Source organism: Alnus glutinosa, chromosome 3 (genome assembly GCF_958979055.1).
Source record: "Alnus glutinosa chromosome 3, dhAlnGlut1.1, whole genome shotgun sequence".
Classification (NCBI taxonomy): Eukaryota; Viridiplantae; Streptophyta; class Magnoliopsida; order Fagales; family Betulaceae; genus Alnus; species Alnus glutinosa.
This window is the reverse complement of record NC_084888.1, coordinates 12,835,948-12,863,124: the sequence shown is the minus strand read 5'-3', so window position 1 is coordinate 12,863,124 and position 27,177 is coordinate 12,835,948. Positions and strand designations below refer to the sequence as shown.

At 36.7% G+C, this 27,177-nt stretch overlaps 4 protein-coding genes across 5 annotated transcripts; all 4 read left to right on the top strand.

Annotated features, from left to right (window-relative positions):
- Positions 1 to 397: 397 nt before the first annotated feature.
- Positions 398 to 1,946, top strand: LOC133863189 (protein FAR-RED IMPAIRED RESPONSE 1-like). The gene is made up of 2 exons (XM_062299165.1): positions 398 to 488; positions 592 to 1,946. The coding sequence occupies exons 1-2, from the start codon at positions 398 to 400 to the stop codon at positions 1,944 to 1,946; spliced, it is 1,446 nt and encodes a 481-aa protein (XP_062155149.1).
- A 9-nt stretch (positions 1,947 to 1,955) lies between these two features.
- On the top strand, positions 1,956 to 2,677 carry LOC133863188 (protein FAR-RED ELONGATED HYPOCOTYL 3-like). Its single transcript, XM_062299164.1, has 2 exons — positions 1,956 to 2,519; positions 2,660 to 2,677. Exons 1-2 carry the CDS (start codon positions 1,956 to 1,958, stop codon positions 2,675 to 2,677), a joined length of 582 nt encoding a protein of 193 aa, XP_062155148.1.
- A 73-nt stretch (positions 2,678 to 2,750) lies between these two features.
- Positions 2,751 to 4,942, top strand: LOC133864953 (uncharacterized). 2 transcript variants are annotated; one of them, XM_062301407.1, is made up of 5 exons: positions 2,757 to 2,816; positions 2,920 to 3,006; positions 3,094 to 3,162; positions 3,846 to 3,915; positions 4,671 to 4,942. In XM_062301407.1, exons 1-5 carry the CDS (start codon positions 2,758 to 2,760, stop codon positions 4,800 to 4,802), a joined length of 417 nt encoding a protein of 138 aa, XP_062157391.1. In that variant the 5' UTR covers position 2,757; the 3' UTR covers positions 4,803 to 4,942. The 2 variants fall into 2 exon arrangements, 1 of the variants encoding a protein (XP_062157391.1); XR_009899588.1 differs by lacking the exons at positions 3,846 to 3,915; positions 4,671 to 4,942 and adding an exon at positions 3,252 to 3,318 and having other exon boundaries at positions 2,751 to 2,816.
- A 4,719-nt stretch (positions 4,943 to 9,661) lies between these two features.
- LOC133864413 (protein IQ-DOMAIN 8-like) lies at positions 9,662 to 19,960 on the top strand. Its single transcript, XM_062300743.1, has 5 exons — positions 9,662 to 9,814; positions 9,933 to 10,154; positions 18,310 to 18,531; positions 18,650 to 18,763; positions 18,950 to 19,960. The coding sequence occupies exons 1-5, from the start codon at positions 9,749 to 9,751 to the stop codon at positions 19,625 to 19,627; spliced, it is 1,302 nt and encodes a 433-aa protein (XP_062156727.1). The 5' UTR covers positions 9,662 to 9,748; the 3' UTR covers positions 19,628 to 19,960.
- Positions 19,961 to 27,177: the final 7,217 nt, after the last annotated feature.

The following is a 27,177-nucleotide window of genomic DNA, read 5'->3' as shown; positions in this document are numbered from 1 at the left end:
GCTACTTAGTTGTTTCGTTTGTAGTTTTGTTTGGTTGTTTGTCTATAGTAAAGTGTTCTGCTTGGGGTTGTTTCCCTTTGTTTCTATAGCTTATTTTTTTTTATCAATTAACCATAGGAGGATGTTAATTATGCAAGTAGATTTCTATAATAAATTTGACTATAATTTTCTTCCACCTTGAATCCCTCATCTCTAATAAATTTGACTATAATTTTCTTCCACCTTGAATCCCTCATTTCTATAATTTTCTTTCACTATTCTTGTGTTATATATTCATGTCTAGTCTTACTTTTTCTACAATTCTCTAATGTGTAATAGAATTTTATTATTATTAACAAATTCTTACATTTTGGGTGCAAATTAACTTGTAGTGCTTTTTAATATAGCATTTTCCAAAATGGACTCTTCAAGTTCACGATTGGATACCGAGGGTCAATTTGACGGTGCTTTAGACGGTGCTTTAACCCATCAAGACGACCATCAAAATGGTTAGATTTTTGACTTTTTTTGTTTTTATTTCTTTATTATTATTCTAGGCTTTTTTTATAAATACACTTTGTATTCTTTTTTGGATAGATGTGGGTGAAAAAGTTGAAGAACCGAAGGATTTAACGACGTTTATTTCAGATGAAGAGTTGAGTGATAAGGATGATGAGAAAGTTGAAGAACCAAAGGATTTAATGACTTTTAGTTCAGATGAAGAGTTGAGTGATAAGGAAGAAAATGTGGTCTTACCTGTGGTGTTAAAGGATGATGAGAAAATTGAAGAGCCGAAGTCATCAATGACTTTTAGTTCAATAGAAGAAGTTTGCTCTTATTATAGGAGGTATGCTAAGCAAGCTGGGTTTGGTGTAGCTCATAGAACCTCGAGAAAAACGAAGGGTATAAAAAGTTACGTAGTGCTTATATGTACTCGTGGAGGTGACGAGCGAGCTACAAATGATGTTGCGAAGCCAATTCCAACAACTAATAGAACAGGGTGTGGTGCTAGGATTTGTACGAAATTATGTGGTGATGGAACGTGGTTTTTGAGTAAAGTTGAGCTGACGCATAATCATTCGTTAAGCCCGGGTAAAGCGAGATTTTTTAGAAGCAATAGAAAAATTAATGATGCTGCAAAAAGAAGACTTGAGCTAAATGATAGAGTAGGAATACGTCTGAGTAAGAATTTCAATTCGTTAGTCGTTGAAAGTGGGGGGTTTGAGAGTCTTTCTTTTGGAAAGAGAGATTGTCGGAATTATATTAATAAGGCAAAAGAACTCCGTTTTGGTAAAGGGGGTGCCCAAGCACTTTGTGATTACTTCAGAAGAATGCAAAAGCAAAATAGTGGCTTCTACTTTATGATAGATATGGATGATGATTGTAGGTTACGAAATGTTTTTTGGGCGGATGCACGGAGTAGGGCAACATATGATTTCTTTGGAGATGTTATTACGTTTGACACAACGTATTTGACCAATAGCTATGACATGCCATTTGCTCCTTTTGTAGGAGTGAATCATCATGGTCAATCTATACTTTTGGGGGCAGGACTAATTTCAAGTGAGGATACAGACACATTTGTGTGGTTGTTTAAATGTTGGTTGGAGTGCATGAATGGCCAAGCCCCTAAAGCAATTATAACAGACCAGGATAGAGCTATGAAAAATGCAATTTCTATTGTTTTCCCTGAAAGTCGACATAGATATTGTATGTGGCACATTATGAAAAAGTTCCCTGAAAAATTTGGATCACATGCTAATTTTGATGGCATTAAGAGTGCCATAAATAAATGTTTGTATGACTCTCAAACGTGTGAAGAATATGAGGAAAACTGGAAAGATCTACTGGAGAAGTATAACCTTCATGATAATGCATGGTTGAATGGGTTATATAGGGATAAGACATTTTGGGTGCCGGTATACATGAAAGATACGTTTTGGGCGGGAATGAACACTACACAGTGAAGTGAAAGTATGAACGCATTTTTTGATGGGTACGTGCACTCACGAACCACATTGAAAGAATTTGTTGATGAATATGATAATGCTTTAAGGAGAATGGTCGAGAGTGAGACACGTGCTGATTTTGATTCTTTCAATCGCACAATCTCATGTATAAGCGCCTTGCAGATAGAGAAACAGTTTCAAGTTGTCTACACAAATGCGAAGTACAAAGAAGTACATGATCAGTTTGTGAAAATGATGTCCTGTAATAACTCTCATCTCAAAAGTGAAGGTGCAATTTCCACATTTGAAGTTATTGAATATGTTGCCGTTGGAGACCACTTAATAGAAAAAACATTTCTTGTTTACTTCAATGAAGATGAATTGGAAGTGAAGTGCACATGTGCATTGTTTGAAGTAAGAGGCATCTTATGTAGGCATTCACTTTCCATGTTACGGACAAAGAAAGTGACAACTTTGCCACAAAGATATGTTCTTGATAGATGGATGAAGGATATTAAGCGAGAGTACTCGAAGGTTAAGAGTAGTTATGATGCCATTGGTGATAATCCACATGCCCAAATATATGACAAGGTGAGAAACTTACTGTCGCTCGCATCAGAAAACACTGAAGAACGTTGCATGGAACTAATGAAAAGAATTGATCAAATGAAGGAGTTGTGGCGTTGCGAAAATCAAGCTTCTGGCATTCCAGCTACTGTCGCATCTTCTAGTTGTCAAAAGGTGCTTAGTCCTCATAAGGTTACTTGTAAAGGGAGGCCAAGAACAAAGAGAAAGGTGTCTGTTATAGAAACAGTGGTAAATAAATCTAATGTATCAAGCAAGCCACCAAGAGACAACAATGCTAAAACGAAGAGACGGAAAATTCAAGTTAGTGATTTCTTTATTTTTTTTTTATTATTTATGTCCACATTTTACTTGCTTAAAAACATGTGTGCTTTCCCACATTGCATAAACCATTCTTTAATTGTAGGCCTCGAAATCAACGGAAAATCAAGGCAACACTAGTCAATCTCCGTTGCCTTCTGTACCTTCTGCAACTCACGATCATAGTACTCAGGTAATTAGCCAATATCTCTTTATTTATTAGTTGATTTTTGATAATTATTTGATATTTCACGAGGATATTTAATGTTTGTTTTTGCAGGATTCCGTCGCTTCGTCATCGACAGTTGCTCACACCTTCAGTGGTCACCATCATTCTATTCTTTCTCAGGTATAATTTGTGTTTTTTAAAGTCATTGTTTCTCGATTGGAATTTATATGCGTACAATAAGAGAAACGAATCATGCGTGCATTCATTAGGTGAATTTGTCGATTGACCCCATAAATCTGTTGTCCACAATGATAAGCCAACACAAATACCAAGAGGCTTTAACTACAGCCTTACATATGCGTGATGTGTCAATTGTGAATTGGATTTGCTCCCAGGTAAATCACTTGATAGTATTGTGTTATTAAAATGCATCCATTTTAGATTTTAGATGTCTGAATATTAAAGTTGATTTTCAGGTCTTGACTATGGATCCTCTCCCTTTGAGTCAAGAAGTATTGGTTCAATTGTTGTGGTTTTTACCATATTGTATCAATACCAACCCAGCCGTAATAATTGCTTGGATGACACACGTTTTTAATTCCATAATGCCAACTGATCCGGCAATTTAAATGCATGTGCGGCCCATCTTCAATCAAGTTTATGCCGCACTCAACCATATAAGTGTCCTGCCCACAATTACTGATGCTGTGCGGTCAACTATACGTCTTCTGATGAATGGTTTACTTCCACCTTGAGACAAAAATGATAGCTAATGGTATTTGATTTATTATTTTAGTTATCGTTTGTTTTCTTCAGAACAATATAATGGTCTTGTTTTATAATATGTATGTGTTTTCTTGCAGAGCTAAAATGAATATTTTGTGTGGGAGTTGTACATGGGTAGTGTCTCCTTTAGCACTTCAAAAAATGAAGGTATGCAGTCTTCTTGTTTTTACTTATTTGTTTTCATCAAATAGTAGAGTATTGGTATCTAAAATGGTCATTCCAACCCACTGCCACATAGATAGGCTTATTTCTGGTCTTCTAGTTTCTTGAACTTTGGCATCTTGCAAGATGATACCTATCTGAGGGTTATAAATTTTTGTCATTAGCCTTAGATTCAGACTTCCACCATGCTTAATAGGAAATGGATTTAGTAGCTTAGTAGCTTAGAAATTTAGAAATTTCACTTTTTCTGATCTGTGTATGATGTCAAAACTGGTGAATATACTTGCATTGGTACTTGTTTTGCTTTGTCGTGTGTGGACAAGGATTTCTTCTTAACCATGACCACTTGGTTGGCAGTTATTATGGGACTTGTAGTAATTTCTGTTCAATATTTTATGTGTGGCAGTGTTTGTGACTGAAGTGCTCTGTTTGGTTGCCATTGTAGCCTTGTAGGTCCGTGCTGTCATGGAAAAATATCCTCCTTATCAGTCTATTTTTGCTAAATTATCCTATGAAAATTGTTAATTTATGAAGAGGAGGTGAAAAGGCTTTGCTTAGCATTTGAGCAGTTGGTTTATATTTCAGCAATTGAGTAGCCATTTATGAGAGTGAGAAGATTGCCATGCCTGATTACATCTAGCTTCTTTAGTCATTGCAAACCGTTGTCTTCTAATTCTTGTTGACTGTTAATAAGCTGTTCCTGTTTACTCATGATGTATCTTGTGCTTTGTGATTTGCAGTTCCATTATGGTGTTTTCTTTGCTTACATGAGGTTGAGGGAGCAGGAGATAAGGAACTTGATGTGGATTTCTGAATGCGTGGCTCAGAATCAGAAGGCCAGAGTTCATGACAGTGTTGTCTTCATCTTTTAGTTCAATTTTTGACTAGGAAGAAAAAGTAATTTGTTCTTTTGCATAATCTTCTGTAAATCACCTCCCTCTCATCCTCCAATGTTTGGCAGAGATACTTACCTCTCCCTTTGTGAGATTGTGTTAAAAATTATAGTTTTTGTTTGTTTGTTTATTAGGAAAGTTATTGCATAAGATTGGTAGAATATATTCTCGTTGTAAGAAGAAATTGGATTTTATTTATCGTGTTTCAAAATAATAAGAAATTGGAGGAAATTGGATTCCTCCAATGGTTACGGATTTTGAGAAACCAAAACAACCACCCCTCTCTATCAGAAAGAGGGTTTATTTGTAGGTGCAGCTGTGGGGGCTTATGGCTAGTGTACATGTTTATAGATGGTTGAGATTATTTGATGAAGGATGGGTTTTGTGCTGTTGGTTAGGCTGATGCAGTGTTTTCTTTTGCTGCATTGATTGTCTTGTATAGGTTCTTCTAGGATCGGAGTTTATAAGATGTTAATGTACAGATTGGATCCTATACAGTAAAAGTTTTGTTGTTAATTCGGAAAATAGTTGTTTTCCTGGAGTTTTAAAATTATAGGACTCGAGAAATGGTGAAATTATGGGTTCTTTGTACATGGGTAGTGTCTCCTTTAGCACTTCAAAAAATGAAGGTATGCAGTCTTCTTGTTTTTACTTATTTGTTTTCATCAAATAGTAGAGTATGGCCTTATGCATACAGAGTCTTACCAATTCCCACAAATCTGTCTGAACCACATATGGTAGTTTAATGGGTATCGGTATGGTTCTTGTATTGGTTCATTCCAATTTTAACTTCAATTATGCTTAACATTATTATGATGAAATTGCTCGAGTGTAATATATATTTTAGAACATATTGGCATGAACTCAAGCTGAAATTAATAATCTAAACACTCAGTTCCTTTTCCTTGTATTGTTGTTTTTGTAACTGGTAAATCCTAGTACGTTTTACAAATGTGCACCAATCATGGACCACACTGATTTTACAGATCAACTGTCATGACAATGAAGCATGCAATCACTGCTTTTTTCGTTAAAGTATCAATACCCATCTACAAACACTGATTTTACAGATCAACTTTCATCATAACTAAAATTCAGAATTTCTATTGTTCAACTGGATAGAACATAAAATATTTGACAATGATCATTTTCAACCTTCTTGTTTCCATCTTTTCATTCTAGCATCAAGTAGCTAACTTTAGAACCACTATAACCACTGAGATAAATTACAAGGCCCAAAATGACTACGACTACTGCTACCCAAAACATCTTTCTATTACTTTGACGCAGACCCAACTCCAACCGAAGTCTAGCATATTGTTCATTGTGTTTTGTTTCAATCAGCTTCTCAAGTCTGTCAATATTGGCCATTGTCATCTTCTCAACTTTCTCAATATCGGCCCGTCTCCCTTCCTCCATGTCTCTCATATGTTCCTCCAATCTCTTCTCATAAGAAGTCATGTCGTTATCAGCCCACCTAAAAAAATCACAATCCCCAGCTTCCTCTGTGAAAACGAATAAATGTCATAAACCACTAACAAAAGAATAAGTCACAATTAATTAATTTTAAAATTACCTTATACTTTATACAGCCATACCACTTTCGTCCGGGGTTGTCACTAGTCCATGAGTATCTTAGACGTGCACGCACTCCACAGTAACATAACAGAGGGGGTCTTGACGCATCACTATTTACCGACATTTTTTCAAGCCTACCCAAAATATATATATATATATATATATACACATATGAATATTATTTAAAACCTAAAACTAAATCAGAACCAAGCAAATATACCAATATCATCCAACAATCGAAACCAGCAAAATCACTAACACTATGCAACAACAAACGAAAGACTGAATTTTTTTCCCCTCAAACCGAATTATAGACCACCAACAAATTCAAACAATATGATTCAATAATTTAGTTTTAACTTTAAGAGACAACTGGGCAACCTTTAGCCATAACCCCTTCTGCAGTTGGGCAAGAATTTATTCCACTACAGAAACTTGGGAGTTGGAAATTAAGCTCTCCGAACAAAGCTCTTAATTATTACATAGAATCCAAGACAGCATTTGTCTTTCTTTTCATCGTTTTAGCTGAAATATGGAGGGGGGAAATAAAAAGGCATGCTTACAATATATATAGTGGAAATTTTTGAAATAATCCAAATGCATATATATATTTTAATGGAGACTAATTAGGGTCGAAGCTAGGGCCGGCATGATTCCCAGAGATTTTTTTTTTTTAAAAAAAAGGACCAATTTGTTGTCATTATTCCAATGGTCTCCCCCTAAAGAATCCAGCCCACATAACATAGAGAAAATTGTGCCTAGTTCCATGTACATGAGTTTACTTACCTTGGTCGTACAATACCCCAACAAATTCCTCTCTACATAATAGCGCTCCTAGCAACAGAACAGAGTTGATGATCCTTGGAAATTAAATGGTACTGTTTGGCACGAGAGAAAATGTATAACAAGAGAAGATAAAATGGTCAGTGGAGCATTTTATCAAGCACCTTGTGTGCACTGGAAAAACAACCCAAAAATCAATCTAATCAAGTGCAAAAGAAATCATTCAAATTTCAATATAAAATACATTGTCATAATGGATTCATAGAACCAATCTAATCTTTTTCATTGGCTTTTCACTAATGTCCATATCAAAGCACAGACTGTAAAAAAACAAATTAAAATGAAAGAGACAGTGAGAGTTCCGAATCAAAATGTCTGTAGTGGGAGCTAAGGCCCATATAAACACTTATTTGCATTGCATTATTGCATCCCCATGCATTAATATCTGTCCAAAATGTGTAAGAGTTTCCTGGACCCATGTTTCCCAGGTTTAAGATAATGACTTTTGTCGTGATGAACCCAAAACATCTATCAGTGACTCTGACTCCACAAAGACATCTTAAATCACTGATTTTGAATCAAATATCACCAAAAGTTTCTTCTATCAGTTTATTCCAACTTCATATAACAGCTTACACAGTTTGCTTCCTATTAGTTGAAAGGATTTGGCATGCTTCTCTTTATTAAATGATTAGAGATCTCTCGTGGTTCAAATAAACGGTGAGGAATGTAGGATGAATCTTAATCTTTCCCATTGTCGATCGGTGAGTTCTTTGACAATCTTGCAATCCTCGCTGTTTAGTTGAATCGCATGAGATTTCTAGTTATTTAATAGCTAGAGGCAAGCCAAAATCCTAGTTGCAAATAATCCAGGGAAGAAACAGAAGTTGCGGGGGATGAAAGCCGTGCTCAAGGTTCATTTTGTCTCTTGATAATGCCGAACAATTCAAAATACAAAGCACTCGGTATTATTTTTATGTCATATTATAGCACAAAAAAAAAAAAAAACCATGAGATTCACTCACTAAAACAATTCAATTTGCAAAACCATGACCTAAACAAAAGCCTCTAAGGTACCAAATCATTGTAAACTTACAACAGGAACATGGCGAGAGAGAGGGAGGGGGTTGCTCCGATGGGTGGCGGTCGGTGGGTCGCAAGAGAGGGAGTTCACCCCTTTTATTTGTAGCAACAGATCCGGCCAAAGAGAGAGAGATCCTTTTTTATGGGCGTCGCCAGAGACAGATCCGGCCGCCAAATCTACCGGAGTGGGGACGCCGGACGACGGAGGACGCCTACCGCCAAGAGAGAAGCCGGCGACGTCACTGACCGGAGAGCAGATCTGTACGGAGAGAGATTTCAGAGAGAGAGAGAGGGAAGCGCTGGACGACGGGCGATGGACGACGGAAGCGCCGGATGACGGACGACGCACGACGGAGAAAATTCAGATCTGTACGGAGAGAGATTTCAGAGAGAGAGAGAGAGGTCTTCGTGCGAAATGAAAAGTTTGAAACTCCCACGTTTTTTGGTCTTCGGTTTTCTAGCAGCATGACGAAAAGAGAAAAAAACAATATTTTATTACTGCCACGTTGGCGTGTTGTGAAGAAGTTGTGAAGCAGAAGTGTATAGATAATTTCTCATTCTCTAAACCCTCATATTAGCTAAATTCATTAGCTAAATATAAGGCCTTTTTCAGCTCCAACATATTATCTCCCCATCATTTAAAGGACATTTGTTTTTGCTATAGAGCATTACTGTAGCAAAATGTTCTAATTTTTCAATGTTTTCACTTCATCCCTCTCTCTCTTCCATGTCGTACCAGCATAGCAATAGTCTCTAACAATTATGGAATTGAACGCTGCTTTGGCGCTATTTTGGGTTATGAAATCCTTGATTTGGCTATAAATTAACCCATCTGACTATCTGAGGCAGCTCCATTAGCCGTTGCTAATATTCCATGGTTATTATATTAGCTCCATCTGAGGCGATGCCTTGCCGCTGCTCTTGGACACGGTGGCCACGGCTGCTCGCCATTCATTAACTGAGGAGTGAACCAAAGTTGGTCATATGCTCCTTCGTGTCGAGGTCAAGGCCATGGAGGTTGTTAGACCTTGCACGCTTCATCTGAAGCAGAGGTAAGTAGTAGACTAGTAGTGGTGGTCAGTGTGTTTGATACACTTTGACGGTGGTTTAAGAAAACAAAAAGAGCATCCAGTGGACCCATGCAAACCATCCCAGTTAGAAATCTATAATAATTCAAACGAAAAACCAAAAAATAAAAGTTGTAATATTTTAACTTTGGCTTAATTGAGGAGATTGCATGGAGCGGCATACATTAAAAAGTGCTTTAGTAATAATGAGTACTATCCGTTATGTATTTCTGACTTTCCGTTTCGAATTTCAAAATTCAAACTCTCTCCCATTAACTCTTAATAAGCCAGAGCTCTCTTCGAAATTCCACTCCAAACTTCTCTCTCTCTCTCTCTCTCTCGCTATAGCTTGTAGCCTTGTAGTGTCTAACACAGAACCGCTCTGCTTTCTGAAACAAGCTACTTTTTACTCAAATGGGTGCCTCAGGAAAATGGCTAAAATCACTAATCACTCTAAAGAAGCCCCACACAACAAACCACGTAAGCCAAAACATTTCTAACCAAAACAAACTCTTTGCTTTTTTCTTTTCCTTTTTTTGTTTCCCTGTTTTTGTTTCTGGTTTTCATTGTTTCCCTTATTTCTGTTCTTGTTGTTCAGGACAAGGTGGAGGATAAGACCAAGAAGAAATGGAGGCTGTGGAGGAGCTCGTCAGAGGGCATGAATAGGGGCCACAAGTTTGCGTCTAAGGCGTCCAATTCTTCCTCTGGTGCTTTCAATGCTGCCATTGCTACTGTAATGAGAGCACCGCCTAAAAATTTCATGGTGATCAAGCAAGAATGGGCTGCCATTCGGATCCAAACCGTGTTTCGAGGCTTCTTGGTAACTGGGTCTCTCTGCTTTTGCTTGTTTTCAATGTTCTTTGGCTTAATCATGCCGAAAAAAAATTGACTGGGTTCTCTGTGTTCAATTGAAATCAACTTTTGTCTTTGGCTCATTATTTGTTCTAATCTTAGGTAGGTGCTGAGTAAATTTGAGCTCAAAACCCCTCAAAGAGCTTAGAATCTTAACACCGGTTTTTGATACTCAATAATCTGTTTCTTGGTAAATAGGTCCCTGATTTTGTTGTTTCCAATAGACTGCAGCGTATATATATATATAAGAGGTTTGTTCATAGATAAATTTTAGCTCAACAGCCTCAGAAACCTCCAAATTTTAGCACCAATATTTCATACTTGGAAATGTTTCATCAAAGCAAAACCTCAATACATACGGAAAGTGTCATCACTCCCACCTCCCAACTTTAAGCCACTCTCCATATCATACACAGAAAGAGAAGATGAAACAGGTTACTGACACTGTACCAAGTTCATCTAATCTCAACTCATATTGATCGTCCTAGCTCATTAGGGCTTCTCTCTAAAATCTTCGAATGTTGGGCCCAGCTTCTCACCATCTTCGTTTGTTAGCATCCCAGATTGGCAAGCAATCAGGCAAGTTGGCAAGGTGGGGGGCTACCTTCCCATATTAACGGCTTTTCTTTGTCCATCTCTATCAGTCCCGTCCCTTTCATTGCTCTCCATCTGCTTCCAGCAAGCAATGCCATCGTTTTCAGTTGTGTATTTAGTATTTTACGATTACTTTGAAGTGCCAACTGCCAATACCTAAAAAATAACGCCGTAGAATAATTGATTAGAACGTGGTTTCAGCTTTGGCATGCATCTGACCCCTCCATTGTCAGTCTACTATCTATTTGCTGCTTTGATCTAATCAACCCCTCCATTCCTAAAGGCCTTCTTCACAGAGTTATTCAAGAGTAAGCCTCTCCAACGTACACTGCAATAGATCCAAATCATGGGAAATTCCCTTTATTGATACTGTTTGTACCATTATTCTCCTATTCAGTTACTATAGGATGCATTCTGTGGTGTGACTGAGTTGGAAGGCAGCTTCTGAACAAGGCCAATCCTGATGATCCTTTCCTACAGTTTCACAGCCAGGGACTAGAATTTTCCATTCTGCACTCTCTTCCCATGTCTAAGTTCAAGAAGAGTAATGAAGGAGAACAAAACTAAAGCAATACAGACTGTAGTTTGCTTGGGTGAGTTCAAAGAAGGGAGTGGCTAAAACGTCTACCCAACTGCAGTCTTGCCTTCCATGATCCTTGCATAGACACTTGGTTTCAGTCTCACTCAAATTGTCCCCTATATGTCTGTCACATCACATCACATCAAATCAAGAAGGGGCTTAGCGCTCTAATTTGATCACATCACATCACCCCTTTATAACCTTGCCTATTATGGACATGCCCCCCTAGAAGGAAAGATCAGTCTTATAAGGAACAAGGTTGGCTAAGGAGACCTACAAGGAAAGATCTTCACAATGAATCACCTCTTACCTTATCAGGCCTAGGACCTCCGATACATTCCAAGCCCAGCCTACTTACCTCATTGATAGTAGCATTATAAAGGAAGCCTGCAACCCTAAGCCTAAGGTACACATGTCTAATTCACCCGTTGCTCTCTTAGCGTATTACCCTTCACAAATTATTCCACAAACTTAGGCATCATCGGAGTGTCCGCCGTTGGCTTCCTCTGGCATGTCACCCGTGTCCTTTCTTGTTGTCTCTGCAAGTGCATTAGGTTGGGTTTCAATGGTGTGCAGTCAACTGTATCAACATTTTGATGTTGTATGTGGGAACGATAAAAAGTCACATCGTTTCTAGACAAAAGACCCTTGCCATGAATCGGTCACAGGGAGTCGGGGCAGAGTGTGTGGAGACCCCCCAAGACTAGTGACTGGTAGCATTGGAAGAGTAGTTGCGGGCTCTTTCCCAAAATATGGCCCAAGTTCAACAACAGAACGATGAACTCAAGCAACGTGTGGAATGATAGCCAAATATCTCTATCCACGATGAAGAGAGCTTGCTAACCAATCCTGAATCCAGTCATAGGGAGTCAGGATGGAGTGTGTGGAGACCCCCCAAGACTTGTGACTGGCAGCATTGGAAGAGCAGATGCGGCTCTTTCCCAAAATATGACCCAAGTTCAACGACAGAATGATGAACTCAAGTAGCGTGTGGAATGATAGCCAAATATCTCTATCCACGATGAAGAGCGTTTGTTGACCAGTCCTTGAGAGGAGGCTAGTGGCTAGGATCGGCAGAGCCACACCAGGAAGAAGGAAGAAGTGCGTAGGGAGCCCGAGGGAGATGAAGCCCTTCAGCGAAATGTTGAGGTCGATGCATGCTTCAAGGATCTCCAGGACGAGCTCAACACCATGGGAAAGGCAATTAACGACGAACGAGTCTAGACATTAGAGAACTTGCTTTAGGGGACCAACGTTCCCTTCACTACCAAGGTAATGGAGACCTAGAAGGCCCACATGTTCTTCTAGGGAGCGCCTGGCGAAATCATGTGTAGAGCCTTTCCCACCACTTTGTGAGGGTCCATCTCAGATGTGGTTTGGGGATTAACGTCGGGCTCAGTCGATTCATTTAAGGACCTTGAGAAGCAGTTCTTCTCGCAATCGGTGAAGGAGGAGGAGGAAACCAGCCGCATGCCCACTCGCCCTTAAACAGAGGGAAGACAAATCCCTAAAGCAGTTCTTGGGGTGATTCAAAAAGGAGAAGCTAATGGTGGATGACCAGGATGAGAGTGTGGTATTGGCAGCCTTACTCAGGGGAATCCTGCCACAAGGTTCCACGTTGCAACAACAGTTTACGCGGAGGATACCATACGGTTATTCACCGAGCAACGTGATTGAGCCAGTGGCTACCGCCTAGACAAGAAGATAAAGGACACCCCTCAGTCAGATAAGCCTTAAACATCCGACCCTCAAAAAAGCCTAGACTCCAACCATGAACGATCGGAGCCCCTATCCCAGGGGTCCGTTGGCTACATGCTCTTCAACTCGTCGAGCACCGAGGTCCTAATGCAGGTCCAGAATGACAAAGGCTTAAATAGTCGCCAAGGATGATGTCTTCCTCGAAGTCCAAATCAGGAGACTAGTATTTTCGCTTCCACCGGGACCATGGGCATGATACAGAAGTCTACTACAAACTCTGTGCCCAGTTGGAAAGGCTGATTGAAAAGGGCGTTGATGTAGACCGAGATTCATTTGAGTTTATGAGGAAGATGCGAGCTGAGACGAGTGTCGAGATTCATTTGATTAATGACTCGTACGAACAAGCTAGTGCATAAGGCCATAGGAAGGGTCTAGAACAGCTCTTCTGCCAAGATTCATTTGATTAATGACTCGTACGAACAAGCTAGTGCATAAGGCCATAGGAAGGGTCTAGAACAGCTCTTCTGCAACCTTGTATGTAGTCTCGTACAAATGAGGTGATCCAATGGAGTTACAAAAAGGCTTGTCCGCAACTTCGTCTGTAGAGTATGAATGAGGTGATCTAGGGGAGTTATAGAAGCACTCACTCACAATCTCGTCTGAAGTGTCGTACGAACGAGATGACCTAGGAGGCTTACAATAGTGCTCATTCACTATCTCGGTTGCACACAAATGCAAACGAGATGAGCCATTGGAGTTCCAGAATTGCTCATTCGCTAACTCGTTTGAAGTCGAGTTCAAGCGCGCCACTTCAAAAAGCTGAGAAAGCTATAAAACCCTAGTCCCGTTCGAACGAGTTCACTTGCTCGTGTTAGTTTGTGTAAATTTTCAACTCGTGTGATCAAATGATGAAATTTCTAACTTTTTTGAGTTCTTCGTGGTCCTGTTCGAACTAGCAATTACCCATTCGAACGAGCTATGACCTTGTTCAAACGAGTTGTGTCAAGGTTTTTGTAACCTACTTTATTTCAGTATCTTATTAGGTTTAGGTATAATGCCTCAAAAAAAAAAATTAACTGATATTTAACTCATGTGTGCCTCCCCTAACCTATTTACCAAGTAAAGAAATCCCAAGGGATCCCCTACTCCTCAAAAGAGAATATTAAGCAGTGAAAATATATAATTTTTCTTTTGTTCTATCAATATTAATTATTACAATCAAAGCATTTACTAAAAATCATAACAATAACTTAAATCATTACATTATACACATCAGTACTGTTTAGAATATGTCACCCAAGAGTACTAGTTACCATCTATAGCTCGCGAAATTCTACAATGAGTCCTCATGTGATAGCCAAATCAATATTATTATGCTCGACGATCGCATATGCCTCAAGGTCCTTCTTACTCAAAGCCTAGTTGGCTCTTCTATAAAACACCGAGACCCAGTAAGCAACTAAGCTAGTGTTAGTGTATGACTATGACCATTTCATTACATAGACAAGAGTCTTTTTAATGCCACATTCTTTTCCAAAATTAACCTTTTAGAAATATTCCTCTAAAAACATTTTACTAAAAACATTCCCTTTGTAAATATCATCATTTCATGCATAAAGTATCCATACTAACATCTCTAGCCCTGCATCACCCCCAAAGCAAGGTTGTGCTTGTCCTGCACATCATCTTTTGACAAGGGGTGGTCCGTTCAACCCCTCTTTATTGGCTTAACCCCCTTTACTTAGGGCTAACGTCTTGTGAAGCCACACCCCAACGAATGGGGTGTTGCACTACCTCCCAAGTTCATTAAAACACCCACACGGTACCGGTGTCACCATTCATTATTCTGTTTCACATTTCATCTATTTTCCATAACATCTTACACATAACCACATATGCATTTCATTTCATATATGCATAATAAAACAGTCTTTAAGCGTGCATAATTTCAGATAATTTTATAAAAGTAATCCACGTCACACATTTCATGCATAAAAATATTTTCATACTTTTCATAATGATAAAAGGTAATCCAGGCTTTTCTTTTGAAAACTTTACATATTATTGTATGTAAAATGTACTAGATTAATATTTATAAGGATACTAGCATAAGGGTAGCTTGCTTACATAGGTTGCTTAAACTCTCCTTTCGGTTCTCATCGTTGTGTATTGTCCTACTATCTTGATCCATTCCTTGAAAATCTTCTTCAGGTCTTTACACAAAGCCTTACAATCGTGTCACATAATTTCCTTAATTAGAAAGGTCTTATCTAAAAACCCTACCTTAGTGCCTAAACCCTAAATCTGGACAAAATAGACTTTCTGCCTGGTTATCGATCATTCGATGGAGCCATCGATTGTTCGATACTTGGGTCATACATTCAATGTTCTGGCAAAATCCCATTTTCTAAAATGGTCCTAACTTCTCCCATTTTAACACAATCTAAGGTCTTAATCTAACTCCTAACATTGTTCTAAGCATAAACTAGTCTTTAATACATGGTACATACATCCATATTTCAACCTTTCTCATCCAGATCCAACCCAATAACAAATCTACCATAATATATCTTTAAAACACATGGGTCTACATTTAATTTCTCTAAACAATAGATTAATCATAATAAAACAACGAGATATCACATGCTTAACAAAACTATAACCTACCTACTCAATAATCAATATCAAACCTCTAAGATTCATCCTAGAAACATTAATCAACAAACCTATTAACCATATTGCATAAAATATGGTCTACTAATTTATGCATAAAATACATACCCATATTGCACAAATCTCGAAATAGTAAATCCATGTACCATAAATTAGTAGAAACTTCAAGAAACTTGAAAAGAAAAATGTTAGGAGCTTACCTTTTAAGCTTTCTCTAAGTTTTCTTGCTCCAAGCACACTCCATTCTCTTGTTATCCTCTCAAATCTCACATCTTTCCTTCAATTTCTCTCTTTCTCTCTCTAAAGGTTTTTGGGTCGTGACTTGTGTAGGAATGTTGGGGGCACACAAAATGAAACCCTAGCCCTAAAACACCCTTTAATTAGCTCAAAAAACTGATATTTTGTGTCCTAAGTCGCATCGAACGCTCTATGCTTTCCATCGAACTTTGGTTTACTTTTTTTTTTTTTCTTTTTTTTTCTTTTTTCTTTTTATATGTTTGACCGCATCGCGCAGGGTTTATTAAAACATGCATAACTTTCTCAGAATTGCACGTGCATCCCCATTCTAGAAAGCTCTTTTTGAGATGCACATTGTGGTAACCCCATTCTAGAAAGCTCTTTTTAAGATAGTGTTTCCAATGTTTTCCTGCCCTTTAGGAATCCTAATTAACCTTCGCACCATAACTACTCACATAATCATTATCTTAATCATTCCCCTTTAGTTACCATGTGTTTCCATTGGGTTTATCAATCCTACACTTGGTTTCACATTTTAATCTATGATTTTTGAAGCGGGGTGTTACAACCTAGGTAGTATAAATATATGTTATGACTATCTAGAGCCACGGTTCTATGATGAATTTATGATGTGTTTTGATGTTTAACGATAAGAAATACCATAAGGTTGAGTTTTCTCTTATGTTTGCCTCGAATCCTTGATTGACTCTTGGTTTTGAGAAGAGTTGTGAATCTTGTGTTGTTTGTCTTTGCGAGTAGTCTACAACCTTAAGCCTAAGGTACACACATCTAATTCACCCATTACTCTCTTAGCTTATTACCCTTCACTAAATCATCCCACTGACTTAGGCAGCGGAATGTCGACTGCCAGCTTCATCCAACGAGTCACCTGTGTCATTTCTTGTTGTCTTTGCGGGTGCACTAGGCTAGGTTTCCCTGCTGTGCGATTAACTGTATCAACAAAATTAAATGATTGTCAAAGTACTCCTAATCTTTGCACTAGATGGGGTCATCCTGTTCTCCTTTTTTTTAGGAAAAAAAAAAAATGTTTTCCTAGGTTAGCTACTTTGAAGGAAAAATTTAGACTTTCAACCGTTAGCAATAAAACCTAATAAAGAAAAACTATTTATGAGTTTGTTTCTAAATTGTCTATTACACAGGAAACAATATGACCAGTCATCAATTATAGCTAGAATGATAATTTTTTGTTGATTGACTCGTGCATTTCTGATGTTGTATGAACAATAGAAACAAACAATGAATTTAAATGGAGAAGGAAAAAAGTTGGAAAGAGGGAGAAGAAGCAAGGGAACGGGGAAGAGGAAGAAGACAGAGGGGAAAAACAGCCTACAAATTATTTTATTCTTCAAAAGTGTTCTGACAATAATATAAAAATATGGTTAAATAGACTAGGGAACTAAACGCTAGTCTCACTTGGACTGGATAGCCCACCAAAGAAATAACATAAGCTCAAACTAAAAAGAAAGAACATAGAGCCCAAAGTCAGGTAAATAACTAACATGACAATAAAATAAAATGCAGAATAATAAACATGGCAATAACATAATCTTCAGCTCTTAATAAGTCATTGGCTGAGTTGTCCTCCGAAGTCAGCGTCCATACATGTTTAATCAGTGGCATGTATCTGGTGTCTGCACCAATTTGACTCTTTTAAAACAAAACAAGAGAAAACATCAGTACTAGAATTACAGTGTCCTACATTTCCTGTCATTGGCTGAGTTGTCCTCCGACGTTGGCTTCCATACATGCGTGATTTGTGGCCTGTATCTGGTGGCTGCACCAATTTCACTCTTTCAAAACAAAACAAGAGAAAACATCAGTAACAGAATTACAGTGTCCTACACTTCCTCTGTCGTTGGCTGAGTTGTCCTCCAATGTCGGCATCCATACACGTGATCGGTAGCCTGTATCTGGTGTCTGCATCAATTTCACTCTTTTAAAACAAAACAAGAGGAAACTTCAATACTCGAATTATTGTGTCATGCATTTCCTCTGTATTCTCAGCAACCAATTGGAGATTGGGTTATTTGTCCATCCTCAAGTATCAGCCTTTTGGCAAGTTTGGCTTTTGAAACTGCCTCGGAAATGGTTTTTGTGGACTGGGTTGTTGCAACTATATTATCTATGTATACCTAAAAACTATTTGATAACTGTTTTTGGAAAGATCCCAATGTTCCATTCTTTTTCTTTTTGTTTGAATTATATTGCAAGAAAATAATGTCCATAATCTTCTCATATATGTGCTCCTTAATTCCTCTCATATGCTTTTGAAGTAATGTTTATGCCCTTCTTCTCAGTGGCCTTAATGACATGATTGCAGGCGAGACAGGCTTTGAGGGCTTTGAAAGCAGTGGTGAGGCTTCAAGCTATCTTTCGAGGCCGGCAGGTTCGGAAGCAAGCTGCTGTTACACTGAGGTGCATGCAGGCTCTTGTTCGGGTTCAGGCTCGAGTAAGGGCACAGAGTGTCAGGACATCCTTAGAAGGGCTAGGTTTACAAAAATTATTGGATGAACACCTAGCTGATCCCATCAAGCAGACTGAGGTTCAATATCATAGGCTCTTGTTTTTCAAGATTTGATGTATTCTAATTATGAGGATGCCATCTCTGGATATTCAATGTTAACAGTATTATCAATCTTGTGTATCTTGACAATTCTCAGAAAGGATGGTGTGATAGTCCTGGAACCATTGATGAAATCAGAGCAAAGCTACAAATTAGGCAAGAAGGAGCTCTCAAGAGGGAGAGAGCAATTGCCTACTCCCGCTTTCAACAGGTAACGAAATTGAGAGGACCCAATACATTGTTTTTTCTTTGGTAAGATAGTAAATGGACCGAATATGTCACCTAGTTAAAGCTGCCTGGAAAATGATTCATATGGATCTGTTGGCATTTAAACCTTTTAAGTGTTTGAATATATAAAATAATTGTTCTTTGAGTATGTTGAATTTCTTGTTTTCAGCAACCAAGATTTTCTGCTAGTCCCATGTCAAGAACCAGCAAGTCAGTGACTTCTCCCAAGCATCATAGGCAAGATAAGAACATCTCTGGATGGAGCTGGTTAGACCGATGGATGGCGGTCAAGCCATGGGAAAGCAGATTGATGACTAACCCCTCAGAACTGACTCCATTGTCTAGTAAAAGCGATGATCAAGTTCTCAGTTTTCATCCATATTCTTCAGATCATGACTTGGTGAAAGTAAGAAGGGAGAATGTCACAACTAGGATCTCAGCTAGACCACTTTCAGTTGGTCAAATTAGTCACTCATCTTCTGCCCCAAGTTCCGAATCTCTATACGATGAGAGCCGTGCATCAACTTCATCTACATCCACATCTCCAACTCTAGTATCTAGTAACACTCTCTTGATGGAAACAATAGGGGAAAGGAATCTCCATACGCCCAGCTACATGAATCTCACAGAGTCAACTAGAGCTAAGCAAAGAGCTTGCAGGTATTTCTCTGACAGTTTGCAGAGTCCTTTTATGGAAGATTTTCTGTGCCATAAAAAGCCAACGGTAGTTTCTAGTGGAGATATGAGGAGCATTGCTGGTTCTAATCCTTCAGTTGATTTGAGCAAAGATCTGTACCCACCAGTTTCATTGGTTAGACACAATCGAGTAATATATCAACAACACTAAGCGAGATTATAACTTGCCATAAGGAGTAAGAGGCTTAGTCAAACTTAAATGTCCAAGTTCCATAAGTTCAACAGCTTGTTGCCCCTTGCGATTTTGAAACGGTTATAGTAAAATAGAGACTCACGTACATCAAAGGATGAATGAGAAATACCCAACATATTAATTAAAGGAAAGAAAACACTGGTTGAGATATGAACACCTGTATTAGGAGCAATTGTGTTCATGGAATGTGGTTGTTCAATGGAGTTTGAATAGCATCATTATCTTAAGTGTATTACTTCACAAACAAGGTCTGTTTGTTTGGCATGTATATGAGTGAATGTGTTCATACAATTCAATTATTCCCACTTCCATATATATATTTAAATCGGGTGCTTGGAAAAGATTGAATAGCATTGTCTCGGAGTCTCTTGTTAATTTGTTGTGATCACCCAATAAATATGTATGTGTGTGTCAAATCCTTAAGAGTTACTCCTGTGACTTGACTTTAAAAATAGCAAGATAATTTAATTGAACTATAATTGTAAGAATAATATATACAAGAGCATTAACTAAAAAAAAAAAAAAAACTCATTTATATTTATTTACATAATATATTGTACAATTGTTCAAACGTATAATTAATCCTCGAACAAATTGGGTTTGCCGTGGGTAAACTTTATATTGTTCTTTATTCATAAAATTGTTCTTGAAAATAATTTTTAAATTTGTATTATGTATACTTTTCATAAATTTCTCTTTCTCTCAATTGCAAGTATTTTAAAGAGCATGCTCATATATATCCACAAAAAATATTTATGATAAAATATCAATATCATTGTAAGTAAATAAATGCAAGCAAAAAGTATCATTGCTGGTAATTAAAGAGATTTACTTACTATGCATGTAAAAATATATTTAATATTTCAGCTAGTAAGAGGATTTAATATTCCAAATGGTATGAGTATTTACTTGTCTTGCTTTAAATACCTTGTTAATGTATAACGTGCCTATCTTACTGAGGTTCTAATAGGCTCCAATTTTTTTGAGAATTTCTTTCATTTTTTTCTCTTTTTTCACTACTAATATTTTCAAAAATCTCTTTTTAAGTGCTAAAAACAAAGGAATGAGAGATGTGAAATTTCACTATTAAACTCTGCTGTTTATAGAGAAGAAAAAAATCTTTTTTTTTTTTGAAGTGACATGTGTGCCACTGCCTGGTGATGACACGTGGCATTGGTGCTTGTATGATTTTTTGGGAAGTGACATATGGCACAATCTGAAGTCGAGACGTGACACTATTTTACACATAATACCGAATCAAACATAATCTAAGGTTGACATGCGGGATAGTTATTGTCAGACACGTGGCATAGCATGTGGTTGACACGTGTCACAATATGGGGTTGACGTGTGGAATAGTCAGCAGCAAACACGTGGCACTATTTTGCACACGATCCTAAATTATACATAACTTTTGCTACGAGTTTCTGAATTACATACGTATATGACTCCAATTCGAAAAGCTCTTTAATTTCCAGCGTGCACGTTGTGATGTTCTCAGGCTCGGCCCAAAATCCATCATTTTATCTTTTGAAAACCTACTTCAAATTATTTCTTGCTATTTCTAGGAAATTTTTCGTTTTATTCAGGGAAGTTAGGATTCCCTAAATTTTTCTTACGATCTTTACATAAATATCCAGGGTATCACACTTAAGGTAATAGATTTCTTGCTGTTATTCTGAATTTTGATCAGAGATGGGCAAAAGCCCATTCAAGCATTGTACTACTTGAGTGGACTTCTCGATATCCACGTTGAAGCCTGCCACATCAAACTTCTAACTGGTCTAGCTTTAGCCAAATATTTATGATCTTTGGCGCTTACCGTATCCCCAGTGCCCCCACACAAAAGAGATACACTGTCACTATCCCTAGCTGGCATGGGGAAGATTTTGATTGAATCAATTAGCCAAAAACCATCTGATCGAACATATCTGAAAATTTTCATCTTCTTCCATCTTGTTCCAATTAGGACTTAGTTAAGTTGGCCAAATTCAGTTCTAGAATCGTCTCCAAAGCCCATCTAATAAAAATTCTGATCCCTCCAGATCGATATGATTAACACATGCAGCTGAAAGTCATGATCTCGGGACCAGTTTAATCTCAAAACCTTTTCAATCATGCAAGGAGCAACGATTGACCTGTGGGAGACATTCTTAGCCCCACTCAAGAGACATAATTGAGTAGCAAGCAGTAACATCCTAGCTAGTATACTTGTATATATATATATATATGAGTGATGTGGTTGCATGCAGTTATGTGTAGCATCTTTTATGGTCCCGGCAATATTCATGCTAGCTAAAAGGACCACATGTATATATCACCATCACACCCGTCTCATATTCCATTCCATCTCTTATAAGAAATTTGAAGAGATCGATCAAAATCTGCACCTCCAACATGAAATAGTTCATGTGTCAATTTCAAAACTAAGAACACGTTTTGAGAAGTTTTAGACAGCACACAGATATAGATCCGTCGTTGAAGTTTGACTTTAAATATATCTCTCTCTGGATTTGAGGTTTTAGATAAATGGTGTTATGAATTCGAACTTTGCATTTGTCATTTTACTCTCAATTCAACTGAACTCACACATACGTAAGGATAAGTACTATTAGCTAGAATATAAATTAAATGATTTCACCGACTTTACGCGTGAGGGTTTGCGCTAACGAAGGCAATAAATTAGGGTGCCACCAAATTAAAAGCTCGAAATTTTTTGGATGTCAATTGATGGGAAAGAAAAGGAATGGGATGCTTTCTTCAATTTGGAGCAAAAATGTGAACTTTCTTTCATGGTGGGGTTGCCATGAAGAGAAGGAAGGCTGAGTGGGGAAGGTGGGGTCTTATAGCCAATAGGGGTGCCTAAGCTATTTTTCTTTGTATGTTCCTTTACTTTGTCAGTATGCATGCATATATATATATGCCACATTGGTATATATATAGTTTTATTTTCATTACTTTATTGGGATTAATGAAATTAGTTTCATGTTTTTCTTTCCATCCCATCATTTGTATTGCGTCAATATGTTCTCATATTATGGTGGGCTACGAATTATATATGATTGATTCATGGAGAACTCAATTGGTTTATTCCATGCACCTTTATTGCTGTCATTTGAAGGGATTTTTGAAATTTTCAACGTGAATTGATGAAAAGGCTAGGGCATGTCAAACTCAATATTTTTTTTCTACTGTGAATGACGTTGAGAAAATTAATTTAGGGTTTGTGAGGTAGGTAGAATCTTGTTGATTTCATGTTTATGTGCGAAAAGAAAAGAAGCATGCACATTTATTTATAACAAACTAGGAGTTGACCCATGTATGATTTCATTCCAATCCTAAAAACTCGCTACTTCACCAAATAAATTCACTTTTTTTTTTTTTTCTTAGAACTTCACTTATAAATTCTCATCTTCCTATCACTTTTGAAAAAATGTACTCAAACTTTAAAAAATGTCAATTTAGGATATCTATCCTTTCAAATTTTTTTCAATTTCAACCATCTGTTAGAATTTACTATTAAATCATGTCAAAATTCTCAAAATACCTCTCTTTTTTTTAGGAAAAAAAAAATTGCTAGAATTTAGGTATTGATCAGAATTTAACGGAATTCGCAAAAATACCAATACTTGAATATTTGAAAAAATTTCTAATTTTTTTCTTAAAACAAAATAAATATAGGGGTATTTTAGAAATTTTGATAGGATTTAACGGAAAATTCTAACAGGGTATCCATCTTTCAATTTTTTTCAATTTCAATGCTCCATTAGAATTTTCCGTTAAATCTCAAATTTTCCAAAAGACCCCCTTCTTCTTTTTTTTAGGAAAAAAAATAAGAAAAAAATTGCTAGAATTTAGGTATTGGTCAGAATTTAACGCAATTTGCAAAAATACCAATGCTTGAATATTTTATAATTTTATAATTTTTTTTAAAAATTAAATAAATACATAGGTATTATGGAAATTTTGATAAGATTAACGGAAAATTCTAACAGATTGTTGAAATTGAAAAAAAAAAAAAAAAAATGGAAAGATTGATACCCTAAATTGATACTTTTTAAAAGTTTTGGTATTTTTTTACAAAAGTGATGAAAGATCGGAGGTTATCAGTGAAGTTCTTCATTTTTCTTTTTTAATCAATTTTTCAGTTCAGTCATACATATTAGAGTACTGAATTAATTAACTTGTTTTTAAAAGATTAGCTAGGTTGCAAAAGATCAAGGCTTAGAAGAAGAAAAAAAATAAGTTGTTGTTAGAATAAATTAATTTAAATTGGAGGGAAAAGGACCCATACCAAAATCGATCTTATTCAAGAAAAGACACAGAAAATAACCGGCCAGTCTTTCATGTACTTGTTTTTGATTCCTCAGTGAGTTGGGAAAAAACAAACATCACTAACATCTGGTATCCCATGATGGCTCAACAAATAAAGCAAAAGAGTCTGGTGCTATTAATTGTTGCATGTGCAAACAATAAATCAAGAATCTTTTTTTTTTTTTTTTTTTTTCTTTTTTAATTCTGGGTTTCTATTTCTTCCATCATAAGCATTCCAAACTCTTACTTTTTCTTTCAGAAGCAACAAATAATGTGAAGTCATAGGTGCTTGGCAGCCTGTTTCACCACAAGAAAGCATTGCCTTTAATCTTATTTCCTTTTCAAATTACCGTGCCAATTCGGGTTTCAACTTGTTTGTCAAATCTGTACAAAGAATATACATACATGGGGTTAAACAACTAATGGGGGCTACATGTTTGCTGATATATTCTTGTGCTGTTGTGCACACACATGCCACACGTACCAATTTAATCCTTAAAAGAAGATTAACGGAAACTACGCACGCTCACTCCTTAAACTACAACGTGCGACGCTATTTAAAATGTTTTTGGTGGTAGTTTGATGGGATAAGTGTAGTTTTTTGAAGGGATATCTGCAGCCGTCCAGAACGGTTGCAGTAATGGTATATTGGGAAATATTATATGTTTCCTTCTTCCTGCTTGGAGCAGTGAAAAAATGGAGATACTAGTAATTAACTGCATAAAGTAGTGATCTTATCAAGTCTGGATAATGGTAGTAAATCAACTAATTAGTCTAATTAGAATAGAGTTAATTGGATAAGCTTTCCAACTTGGCACCAATCGAAAATAAGTCATCTTTTGATTAGTTGTAGATAAATCACTTCAAGAGCAGCCAATCAAGATTAGACAAAAGCAGCTATTTGATTATTCAAGTAAAACACATTTACAAGTAACCTTGAACAGAATGTGAAGGCATATACTTTTTTGGGGATTGCTTAATTTTCAACGTTTCAAATTATATATTTGCAGGCCCATACACAGAAAGGTTGTGATTCTATATATTCTCCCCCTTGTCCCCATTACTACCTTTATCAGTGAAGTGTTTTTGCCTGTACGTGAAACATGTTTACAGTGAACCCATAAGGAGTTTGCTCTATATATATATATGCAGGAATTCTCATCATTATTCATTTAAATAATGGTATGTACTTAATTATGCTTTGACACTGATTAAGTTAAGCCTGTTTTAACAAAGATTTTCAAATTCAAAGAACCAAGAAGGAAAAACAAAAACAAAACACCCAAAAAGGGAGATATTCCATCTGAATTAGTGCAACACTTATAACATCAACATCCCATAACATCATTAATTAGTTCTCATCGGTAAATGCAAGATTATGACTTTGCTTTCCCCTCTCCTTATTTTCACTTCTCTTTTTTTAAAAAAAAATAAAAAAAAAAATCAACTTCAAAACATTTTAACTGTTTTCAGTTTTTATATCACATCAATTATTTTTTTTTTATTATTCAAATAGAAAAATTTACTACAAAACAAAACTTTTGTCACTTTTCTATACAAATTCTTTTTACTTTATACCACATCAATCACTTTTTACTACTATTCAAAAAATCTCAACAATCTTTAGCAAACACACTCTATATTCTGGTTTGAATCATGTAACTAAAGCGACATGCTTGAAAATGAGTAGAAATTTGTAATGAAATATAAAATGGAAGAAAACAATGGAAGCAAGAGAGAAACGGGATTTAAAAATGATAGATTTTGCTCTTATAATTAACTTGGAAATCTCTCAAACCTAATATGGAAGTCCTATATTCTAATATTCCCCTTCAAAATCAAGGCGAAAACTTGAGTTTAGAAAGAAAACTAATTGACCTTTTTTTTTTTTAAAAGACAGTCCTTTTTCTTCTTTTTCTTTATTTATTTTTTTTTTTTGCTGAAGTGGATCTGGTGTGACTAAAAATAAAATTGAGCGTAAGCTCGAACTTCAGATACGTTGATGAAGCAGATGGGAATCGTGTGCGGTAGTAGAAAAAAGCTGGATGTGACCTCAAATGAGCTAGAATCAAGTGCGACACAAAGCAAAATATGGCATGAAACCGGATGGATATCTAGTGATGCTAGCAGAAAACGGTGAAGGATCGTCGTACATGGCGGTGGAAGATCACCGAGTATGGTGAAGACCGCTTGGTACAACACCAACAGTAGTATGGATTGGTCGGTGGTCGGTGGTGGCTAGGCTGGAATGCCGGATGGTCACTGGTGGGTTTAAAAAAAAAGGGGGGGGGGGAGTTGTAAGAATTAATTTGATCACAACCACGCCTCTATAATAAATATTTTAATAATTAAGAAAAATCTCTTAAACCTAATATGAAGGTCCTATATATATTCTAATTAACAAAATGTTGTAGATTCACATTATTGTTTCGTACTGTGGCTGGGAATGTAGATGAAGGGAAAGAAACGTTTTCTCTTCTCTCTTTCCCTAGCCTTTTGTTTTAGGGAATAGCCAGAAAGAAGTTTAACTAGCTAGCTAACTTCTCACTCAGCTCCATTTGGATGCCTATCACTAGCTATCAGGCAAGGGCAAAAAGAAAGAGAAAGGAAATATGAGAAAATAATACTACATGCAAGGCTTGATTTCTAGATTTCTAAAACTTTGAAGCTACATATATAGGTTGGGTACATAAAGAAGTAGGAAATATGGAGTGTTTGCTAATCAACTTTCTCTTTTAATTTTCCTTTCTACCAAAAAAAAAAAAAAAAAAAAAGTCATAACATTAACAAACAAATTAACTTTCATCACAAAATACCCGCAAAAAATTTAAAATATATTTCACCTTTATGTCATATCAAAACATTTAACCAAAATACAAAAAACAGCTCTTAAATAGGGTTATCAAACACATAATCTTATGCACATAAAGAACATTAATTAGCCCCAGCCGATCATCTCCTGTTAATTAACCTTCACATTCCTTCAATCTGGTTAATTTACGACGGTCGTCGATCAATATATAAGTAGTTGTTTTCTAAAGAGGTGTTACTGTAATGGTGAAATGTTATCACGACCCAAGTAATGATACCGACCTAAAAAAGTTTTTGCCAATTAGAAGCTTCTTACGTCTACCAGTTTTCATTCTCATTAAGGTATAACTTTGAAAATTCATAACAAGAGAAAAGGACAAATA